Source organism: Haliotis rubra, unplaced genomic scaffold, assembly GCF_003918875.1.
Source record: "Haliotis rubra isolate DU_JTF1 unplaced genomic scaffold, ASM391887v1 Scf1001, whole genome shotgun sequence".
NCBI classification, from domain to species: domain Eukaryota; kingdom Metazoa; phylum Mollusca; class Gastropoda; order Lepetellida; family Haliotidae; genus Haliotis; species Haliotis rubra.
The window spans coordinates 228193-238849 of record NW_025764895.1 but is presented as its reverse complement, the minus strand read 5'-3'; the positions used below and the strand labels follow the sequence as shown (position 1 = coordinate 238849).

Here is a 10657-nt window from a genome sequence, read left to right as displayed (position 1 = left end):
GCTTAATGGATGATAATTGTACAACAGTGGTCACCTTTATTGGGTTTACTGTCGTTGTGAATGAAGTTCAGTGACATTCACCTGATGAAGGAGCAAGGATTAGCCCTGAAACGGCGTTCGTGAGTGAATAATCCAGCAATATCGGGAGAGAACGGATTGAGTATCATTACGCCACTGCCCTGAGTGCAACATTTAACACAGCGATACAGAAGTGCATACAGACAGGTGACACAAAATTATTTAACGTCACGTTCACGATTATATTTCACGTCTATAGCGACATCTATGCACACAGAAATACAACCCGTGAAGGTCCGGGTTAGAATGTACCTTCAGCAACCCATGCTTGTGGTCAGGCTCGCTGACTTGGTTGACACATGTCATCGGTTCCCAATTGCGCAGATCGATGCTCATGCTGTTGATCACTGGATTGTCTGGTCCAGACTCGATTATTTACAGATATATGGCTGGAATATTGCTGAGTACAGCGTAAAACTTAACTCACTCACTCACTCACAGAAATACAACATAGTGACTGAATATATGCTTTTAGCATAACATTCAATGAGCCAAAACGTAGGGCATGACATGTCACCAGAAATGGGCTTCACACACAAAGTGAGTGAGTGAGTTTAGGTTTACGCCGCTTTTAGCAATATTCCAGGAATATCAGGGCGGAAATGGGCTTCACACATTGTACCCATGTGTGGAATCGAACCCGGGTCTTCGGCGTGACGAGCGAACGCTTGGCCCTTCACATACTAAGATACAAGCGAGCATTGCAGAACATACTGTAAAGCATGACATTCAATGAAGCAAAACATAGGACTTGACATAGTCTTGAAAAACAATCGTTTACATTTTGTTCAGTCTGTTGCATCCCTTGTGGGACGGGCTCATAGACTCGCTGCATTCAACCACGACATGCTTCATTGTGTAGTCGTCAACAGTTGTCATCTCAGTCAGGACACTTGAGACTGGAAAGGATGTGTTTATACGTTTCCATTTGTGGCAGATCAATATTTTCGTATTACAGTTCAAGTAACCGACCTAAGGTAAACAGGTATAAATAACTAGAATATGTTCACTTTTTCCATACATGATTGCCGGTAAACAGTCATCTTTTATACAGTCATGTACTTGGTTAATGGTCACTATCTGTTGGTTATAAGGTTTATCGAACTTTACACACTGACATCTTGTTTAAGATCATCAAGGTCATTACTCATGACTTGTTTGCTGTTTTTAGTCAGTAATCATACATCACAACGCCCTGCCCTGCCCTGCCCTGCCAAATTATACAATTATATACAATAATACATTTTACCGGACAAGTTCATTCACCTTTTTACACCTGTACTTATCGTTAACTTTCAAAACGAATCATGGTTGAAATGCGGATATGTCCCCATGTTCTAGTAGTTAGTTTAGTAGAAAGTCTGACGAATTAGTGACAAAAAGATGTCCGATGCAATTCAAATATTGACCTGGGACTCCTTTCACAAAGCACTAAGGTGATGGTAAGTCACTAAGGTAACGTTAGCGCAATGTTAAAGAATGGGATATAGGTTAACCTTAGTAAAGGTTGCTGCGTGAAAGGAACCCCTGCACAATATGTTCCCGTGTTCTTGTTGGTGAACAATTGACTGGCCTGTGCTTGTGTTTATGACAGCAAATGGTCTCTATTCTGCAAACAAGTGGCATCGTATCAACTCAATATCGATTCCTAAACGCATGCTGTGAGAAAGTTGGAATCGCAAAATGGGCACTTTTCGTGGCGTCTTATGAAATTGGAAAGGGCTTGATCACTTCAATTGCTCTTTCTTCATGCATGTTGATGCTGTTGCATAGTTTTCCTCATTATAAAGAAGTTGACATCCATACAATTCTCGTCCCTAATATTGATACTGACGGCCGTAGTAACCATGCTTGTTGTTGACTCCACTTCAGCAAGAGGATATTCAGAAGATCAATAATATCTAAAAGCCAAGAGTGTAGCAGAAGCTGGTTAGTTGGGAACCGGGTGGTATGACAATGCTGCTGTTTTGGCTGATGAAAAGCTTTCTCCTTCTTCTTGGAGTTTGGGAAGTGTTCTGTGGATGTGACAAAAACCTCACCCTGTTCTACTATGAGGGATTAGACAACTATATATTCCATGGAAATGAGCTGTCCAACGTTTCTTTGGATCGCCTTGACTGTATAAATGCATGCGGATTGGACCCTGACTGCCGACAGGCTTCTGTCCGACCTTCAACAAACCAGTGCAGGCTTTACTCCATCCCTTCATGGTCAGTGGTCAGTGCCGTAGAAGAGGCAGGATGGATGACCTATATTGGTATGTCTAAACTTATAAAACAGAAGGAAAGATTTTCTGATTTAGAATTTGAAAACTATCATGTAAATGTATGAGGAAGGTATAAACGAATAATGTGTCTGAAGCAAACATCTTCCGGAGGAGAACGTCTTCATGGGAGATATAATTCCTATATGTAAATATTGCCCTTTGAAACACTCCGCTGGATATTATTGCCCTTTAAAACACTCCGCTGGATATTATTTGCCCTTTGAAACACTCCGCTGGATATTATTTCCTATCAAAACAATCTCCAAGCGGGAATAAATATCATATTACAAAGGCTTTAGTTCATAATTATGTGTCCATGCAGGTAGCAAAGGTACTGTAAGTCCCCATGGTCCCTGGTATGGTGATCTACTTTCAGGTGTTGGCGATCTATAGCCTGTTTATATATTGTATTGTCCAAATAGTACTATCAGTTTTAACTTTCCACGCTAGTTATTGAACTCTTATTGTGATATTCTAGTTGTTTTACTGTCCTTTGACGACAGGTTTATATAATATACACATGTTTCATTTCAGTATCAAATATGTTCTCGTCACGATATTGCTGAAATATTGCCGATGTGACGTTAATTCTTAACTCATTCATTCATTCATTCATAATTATGTGTGGTGAAGTTTAAAGGTCAGACTTACTTTTTTTCATGTTTTATGTGAAAGATCTCTAACAAAACCCTTCACAAAGAAGACCTTATTATTTCTAGTTTTCACTATCAACGAACTGACAGGAGCCAGGAATCCTTCCTTGAAACTTTATCTTCCTGATGAATGTTTTCCTATTGTATTACCAGCATGTTGCGCATTCATTTTTATGCCTTGTTATATTATATTCTCTTGATATTACATTTCACGAGGTGTTATCTTACAATCTGTAATCTTATCTATCTTATCTTATCACCTGATGAAGGAGTAAGAATATATTCCGAAATGTTATGATACTTACAAAAAGAAGTTGTCATAAGTTCTGAAACCATATGTATATCACTTCTAAATGTCGTTCAAAGACATTTCTTTCTGATATATACTCATGCCAATAATGGTTGTCATCCCCCCCCACCCAAACCCCACACCCCCTCTCCAATAAAAGAAATTGAAGGGGGTGACAACCATTATTGGCATGAGTATATTATTGATTATTTCTTATTTTCTCTCTGATATATTATCTTCCCCTTTCTGTGTTATCGCCGTCTACATATGTGATCTTCTGTATCTGTATCTGTATCTGTATCTGTATCTGTATCTGTATCTGTATCTATGTATTCTGTTTGCTCTGTGTCCTCTTTCCCTGGTGTATGAGTACTCTCTTGATTTATTATCAAATTCTTGAAGTCTTATTTTGACGTATCTTGTCCTTTTTCGGATGTATCTTAGAATCGTTACACATCTACTTGACTCTTAATGTTAAGTACTTATATTTTCCTCTTGCTGGACAATTGTATCATTGATGTCTTATCATTTTCTCTTTTTGACATATTATCAAGATGTAGTATATCCGATGTGCTATCTTCACGTCCTGGCCGATCTCTTTCCATATGCATTATCTGCTTCATAGGACCGCCTCCGTGGTGTAGTGGTTAGAGCGTCCGCCCGGAGAGCGGAAGGTCGCGGGTTCGATCCCCGACCGCGTCATACCAAAAGACGTTAAAATATGGTACTTGTTGGTCCCTGCCTGGCGCTCGGCATTAATGGGTACAACAAGGACTGGTCGGCTCGGAGTCAGTATAATGTGTCTGAGTGGGGTATTCATGCTTCACTGCGGCATGGTATCTCAGTGGGCTAGCACTATAAAACCAGCTTAAGTCTGGGCTAGTACAAGCAGCCGCACCTACACATACACACGCATGCACGTCGTCACAAGAGCGAAATATTCTCAAGCACGACGTAAAACCCAATTTCACCTCACCTCGCCTCTACTTCATAATGTATTTTGTTCTTGATATATTATCCTCTTGTTCTTCGTGCATTAATTCAATGGTTTCTTGCAATATCGACAGGTATTCGGTTTACGAAGTTATGTGCCTTAGGCCTGATCTTGTGTGGAATCCTGACCTAATTCGCACCAAATGCGTGATATATATAATCCAGCTACGGAACGTGTCTGTTTTCTTACATCAGTTTTTAATTGCAAAATGTGTTTTGGTACAGTTGACTGTTCTCTGAACGTATCCATGGTGATGGCGCCCTTGTGCCGGGATGGAACATCGTTTATGTACCCTGGCGTCCAACAGGAGTGTTTGGACAATGGACGATGGAAACATCTGGGAGTTCGAAATTGTGTCCATTCATTCGAACATAACGCAGTAGGTCTTCTAATTCGCTTATGTATTTATGCTGATGATGTTGATCACTGGTTTGTCTGACCTGATTATATACCGACTGCCACTATATAGTTACATCGAAGATGAATATATACCGACTGCCACTATATAGACTTATGCCATATAGCTGGAATATTGCTGGGTTCGGCGTTAAACAACAACCAAAAGAATGTGTATGTTTAATCCGTCAGGGCAGACTCTGATTCAGTGTGGTCACTTCCAGTGATTTGTGAGGGACGGTGGGGTAGCCTAATGGTTAAAGCGTTCGCTCGTCACGCTGAAGACCCCGGTTCGATTCCCCACATGGGTACAATGTGTGAAACCCATTTCTGGTGTTCCCCGCCGTGCTATTGCTGGAATATTGCTAAAAGCGGCGTTAAATCATACTCATTCACTCACTCACTCCAGTGATTCGTGACTGTACGAATGTGTCTTCCAAAATGTTCCAGGAATAGGAATCAAAAACGTCATTATGCAGTTTTCAGAGCTTGTTATCTCAAATATTTGACAAACATGCGTTCCTATTGAGACTACTGGGTTAGTGAGCTATGGAAGTTTAAAGAAGGCAGTTCCACAAGACGATCCGGGTAATCGGCAACCCATGTTAGAAACAAGAGGCGACTACGTAAATAGGTTATCGTGAGGTCATTTGGCATTTCTGTAACTCATATAAAGTTGAAATTTAACCGTTGAAATAGTTCTAAGCAGGGGTGGGTATTGCAGGGAATTTTCGTATTGCGATATATTGTGATGCGAAAGCATGTATTGCGATATGTATTGCAATATATTGCAAGATATATTTTTAACAAAAAAACTACTTATAATAGAGTTAATGCTTGATTTGTAAAGCAAAAACACAACAAAATCACAATGCTTGATTAGGCTTTAGGAAAACTTTTAATCATGGCAAAATATAAATGTGAATAATGTTTGGCACAAATGAAACAAGGAAAGGAACAATTTAAAAACGGAAATATCCGAAGATTTCCGAGTGTTACAAAGTTTTCCGAATGCATTTCAAAATACCGGTTTTCGATCAGCGTATCGCAATACGTATCGTTTTCATGTTTGAACCGGTAAATACCGGTAAATCGGTTATATTACGCAGCCCTAGTTCTAAGTGAGGAACTAAACGATAACCAGAAATAACGAATAAAACAAAGAAAAAACATGTATATACATCATGCCTTGGGGTCATGTTTTAGTCTCGTGGTTCAGTGTACACTCGTCTGTGTATGAATCTAAAATGTATCATTGTTACATTACTCCCGGGCGGTGGGGTAGCCCAGTGGTTTAAACGTTCGTTCGTCACGCTGAAAACCCGGGTTCGATTCCCACATGGGTACTATGTGTGTAGCCCATTTCTGGTGTCCCCCGCCGTGATATTGATGGAATATTAGCGACGTAAAACTAAATTCACTCGCTTACTCACTATGTCACTTGAGCATTGCTAAATTATGTACAGAACCATACCCACCGATTTAACCGAGTGGTGTTTACAGGGTCCACTTTATCGGACAAATATTCTCTTCCAGGTAGCGAAAACGCACACTGTCTTCTTCAGTTCCGAGCTGCACACAGGAATGACGCTGACGGTTCTCGGACAACTTGACGGTATTGCCAGGTATTTCCCTGAATAATTCTCCTTTCTCTGTATCAATTTACCTATACGTGTTATAATACAAGTTTATATCCTGTAGATTTTTGGTTGGTTGTTGGTTGGTTGGTTGGTTGGTTAAAGCCGCACTCAGCAATATTCCAGCTATATGATGGGGATCTGTAAATAATCGAGTCTGGACCAGACAATCCAATGATCAACAGCATTCATCGCAATTGGGATACGAAGGCGATGTCATGCGTCAACCAAGTCAGAGAGCCTGACCACATGATCCCGTTCGTCGCCTCTTACGGCAATCATGGGTTTCTGAAAACCAAGTCTAACTCGGATCTTCACGGGTCTCCTGTAGACGATCGACAGGGGACGTGTATGCCACTGTAGAGCAGGATGCGCTCACCTTTTTCTTTAACACTTGGTATCATCACTATTTCACACCAACACCATTCCGTGACACTTGTTACACTTGTAAGAGACGAATAACGTAATACGATGGTCAGCGTCACTGATATGGCTGACACATCGTATCCCAGATGCTTAGATGGATCCTAATGATGTAAATCACTGGACTGTCTGGCCCAGACTCGATTATCTTTACATGAAGAATGATGACATCAAAGAAGTCATATTTATACGATTCAAAAATTGCTGACAGCAAACACATTAGATTTCCCGTGGATGTGAAATAAGTTCAATCGTTTTTCTTGTTATGTCTTTGATGCAAGTACATAAATGGAACTTTTGTTGTCACGTTTTTATCCCCGGCACATTGATGCCCGTATTTTGGGGTACTAAACACATGCCAGTTGCCTGAGGAGCCGCAGTTCCCCTTTGGCAGGCAAGACACCCATGATCGTGGTTTTGAATCCCTGTTCTCCGCCATGTTCCTAGGTTTATCAGGAACACATCCGTCCTTGTTGGTTTCACCTACATGGTAAACAGTTTTACGCCGCTCCTAGCAATATTTCAGCAATATCACAGCGGGGGACAAACAAATGGGCTTCCCACATTTTACCCATGTTGAGAGTCGAATCCGGGGTTTTCGGACGACAAAACCACTTGGCTACCCCACCACCCATCTTGCGTTAAATTAACGCGATGAATACCGCTGAAAGTCGCGTTCTCAGTTAGAACTGGTCTTCAGCGACCATTGTTAGTAGAGACGGTATCGGTTGGTCAGGCTCGCTCACTGGGTTCAGCATGTCATCGTGCTCCAGCCGCGTAGATCGATGCTCATGATATCAATCACTGATTTCTCTGGTCCAGAATCGAGTATTTACAGACCGACATCATATAGCTTGAATATTGTATATAGTGTGACGTTAAACAAAAAGCAAATCAAAGAAACGTTACCACAAATTCACTCATTTATTGAAATTATACTGAATACCAATGTGAGTGAGTGAGTTTAGTTTTACGCCGCACTCAGCAATATTCCAGCTATATGGCGGCGGTCTGTAAATAATCGAGTGTGGACCAGAAAATCCAGTGATCAACAGCATGAACATCGATCTGCGCAACTGGGAACCGATGACATGTGTCAACCAAGTCAGCGAGCCTTACCACCCGATCCCGTTAGTCGCCTCTTACGACAAGCATAGTCGCCTTTTGTGGCAAGCATGGGTTGCTGAAGCCCTATTCTATCCCGGATCTTCACGGGTCAATACCAATGTGAAAAACATAGAACGTAGCATAGAGCTTGAGTATAACACTGGACAAAGGATAGGGCATAACTATGGTGGCTGATTAGGGTCATTTCTCGCCTCCGAATTTTAAGGCGAGAAAGCGATGGCCCTAATCAGCCACCATACATAACATAAAACATGTTTCGTTGTTTCAGCGCCGTTTTCTACTTGTGCTATGACGGGGCTGTCAAGTCTTTGGTAATTGGGCCAAGATTTTCTTGCCAGTGCACAGTTTTCAACACTTACGGCACATATTGGGAAAGTGAAGAATATATAAATGATGTATTTCCGTTTGTGGCCAATCAACAGTTTAATCTTACAATCCAAATAACAGCGAACACGTTTGAGGTAAGCGGACAATTATATATGAAGGCGGTGAAGTGAGTGAGTGAGTGAGTGATCTGTGACTGAGAATTTAGTTAAAGTTAACTGGTTCAAGGAAGGGGGGAAATGTTGTTTTTTAAGGTAGTCAAACCAATGCAGGGTGTTGATTTGTGAAAAACAACAGAAGGCTGTACCATTTTATCGAAGGTGAAATGTTTATCCGAATCCCAACTGGTATGGCTTTAAGCCGCCCTTAGGAGTGTAGTAACTACGTTTACAGCAAACTCGCCTATACAGAACTGAAAGATTTAGTTTTCGGTCCCCGCCTCTTGCAGTATTTTAGTCGAAATGCGTATAACGAACTACGGTACTATCGAACTAAAATTAGTGGTCTCTTTGATTTCGTTATAACAGAAGTTTACCGTTTTCGGCAAATTCGGGCTTCTTACACTATATAATATCAAACTATGACAACATACATTAAAACACCCCAACGCCCACATTTTATAAAGTTCAGTTTTGTTGATGATAACTTTCTCAATTTGGTATAAAAGTTTCACGTTTAAAGCGTGTCTTCATGTCATAGCTAATGTTCAGATAAACGTATATGGTGAAACGTAGTGTTTGAAGGATACACGTTTTGTGTCGGAACTTCGAATTTCAGAAGTCTCTTCCTTTGTTTGTTGTTGAAGGCCGAATTCAGTAACATTCCAGCTATATGGCGGTGGTCAGTTAATAATCGAAAGATACGACTTAGGCGGTCAGGCTCTCTGACTTGAACGACACATTTTATCGTATCGCAATTGTGTAGGTCGATGCTCATGATGTTGATCACAGGATTGTCTGACCCAGACTCGATTATTTACAAACCGACGCCATATTGCTGGACTATTGCGGAGTTCGACTTTAAACAACAAGCAAACGAACAGACACTCAAATCAACTGACCCACTCACTGTCTTGTTATCTCAGATCTATGTGGACGGGGCTCACTTCAAGTCCTTCACTCAAAGACGTTCTCTGCAACCAACAACAAAATGGCTGATGGAAAAAGTTCACGCAGTTGATGAAATCATCATTAGCATATAGACAAGTATAGGAGGTCGCTATCACTGATACTGTACTAGTCACGCCTTATACTGACTGGAACTCGTGTGTGTATACTATGATGTTTATTCTCCGTTGTATGTGCACACTATTGTTACATTGCCATCTATGAAATGAGTACATTAAAGCTGACGTTGAGATCAAAGACTTCAGTACATTATATCTGGCCTTGATATCAATGTCAAAAGTATGTTATATCTGACGTTGATATCAAAGCATATGTAGATTATATCTGACGTTGATATCAACGTCCTGTGTATATTATATCTGACGTTTATATCAAAGTCATGAGTATATCATATCTGACGTGATGTCAATATCATGAGTAAATTATATCTGACGTTGATATCAAAGTCATGAGTATATCATATCTGACGTTGATATCAAAGTCATGATATCTGACGTTGATATCAAAGTAGTATTATATCTGACGTTGATATCAAAGTCGTGAGTATATATCATATCTGACGTTGATATCCAGGTCATGAGTATGTTATATCATGAGTATATTATATCTGACGTTTATATCAAAGTCATGAGTATATTAAAGCCATGAGTATGTTATATCTGACGTTGATATCAAAGTCATGGGTATGTTATATCTGACGTTGATTTCAAAGCCATGAGTACATTATATCTGACGTTGATATCCATGTCATGAGTATATTATATCTGACGTTGATATCAAAGTCAAAAGTATGTTATATCTGACGTTGATATCAAAGTCAAAAGTATGTTATATCTGACGTTGATATCAAAGTCATGAGTATATTATATCTGACGTTGATATCAAAGTCATGAGTATATTATATCTGACGTTGATATCAAAGTCATGAGTATGTTATATCTGACGTTGATATCAAAGTCATGAGTATATCATATCTGACGTTGATATCAAAGTCATGAGTATGTTATATCTGACGTTGATATCCATGTCATGAGTAAATCATATCTGAGTATATCAAAGTCATATGTTATCTGACGTTGATATCAAAGTCATGAGTATATTTATATCTGACGTTGATATCAAAGTCATGGTATGACTGACGTTGATATCAAAGTCATGGGTATGTTATATCTGACGTTGATATCAAAGTCATGAGTACATTATATCTGACGTTGATATCAAAGTCATGAGTATATTATATCTGACGTTGATATCAAAGTCATGAGTATGTTATATCTGACGTTGATATCAAAGTCATGAGTATGTTATATCTGACGTTGATATCCATGTCATGAGTATATCA

The 10657-nt window shown here is 39.9% G+C and overlaps 1 protein-coding gene across 1 annotated transcript; it reads left to right on the top strand.

Annotated features, from left to right (window-relative positions):
- Window positions 1-1626: 1626 nt before the first annotated feature.
- On the top strand, window positions 1627-9817 carry LOC124267150. The gene is made up of 5 exons (XM_046702044.1): window positions 1627-2335; window positions 4505-4659; window positions 6213-6301; window positions 8133-8325; window positions 9273-9817. The coding sequence occupies exons 1-5, from the start codon at window positions 2029-2031 to the stop codon at window positions 9387-9389; spliced, it is 861 nt and encodes a 286-aa protein (XP_046558000.1). The 5' UTR covers window positions 1627-2028; the 3' UTR covers window positions 9390-9817.
- Window positions 9818-10657: the final 840 nt, after the last annotated feature.

Excerpts from the sequence above, each read along its gene's own strand:
- LOC124267150 (XM_046702044.1), top strand. The coding sequence starts at position 2,029 with ATGACAATGCTGCTGTTTTGGCTGATGAAAAGCTTTCTCCTTCTTCTT. Across the intron at positions 2,336-4,504 it reads AGGATGGATGACCTATATTG|TTGACTGTTCTCTGAACGTA; the intron begins GTATGTCTAAAC and ends GTTTTGGTACAG. Across the intron at positions 4,660-6,212 it reads ATTCATTCGAACATAACGCA|GTAGCGAAAACGCACACTGT; the intron begins GTAGGTCTTCTA and ends ATTCTCTTCCAG.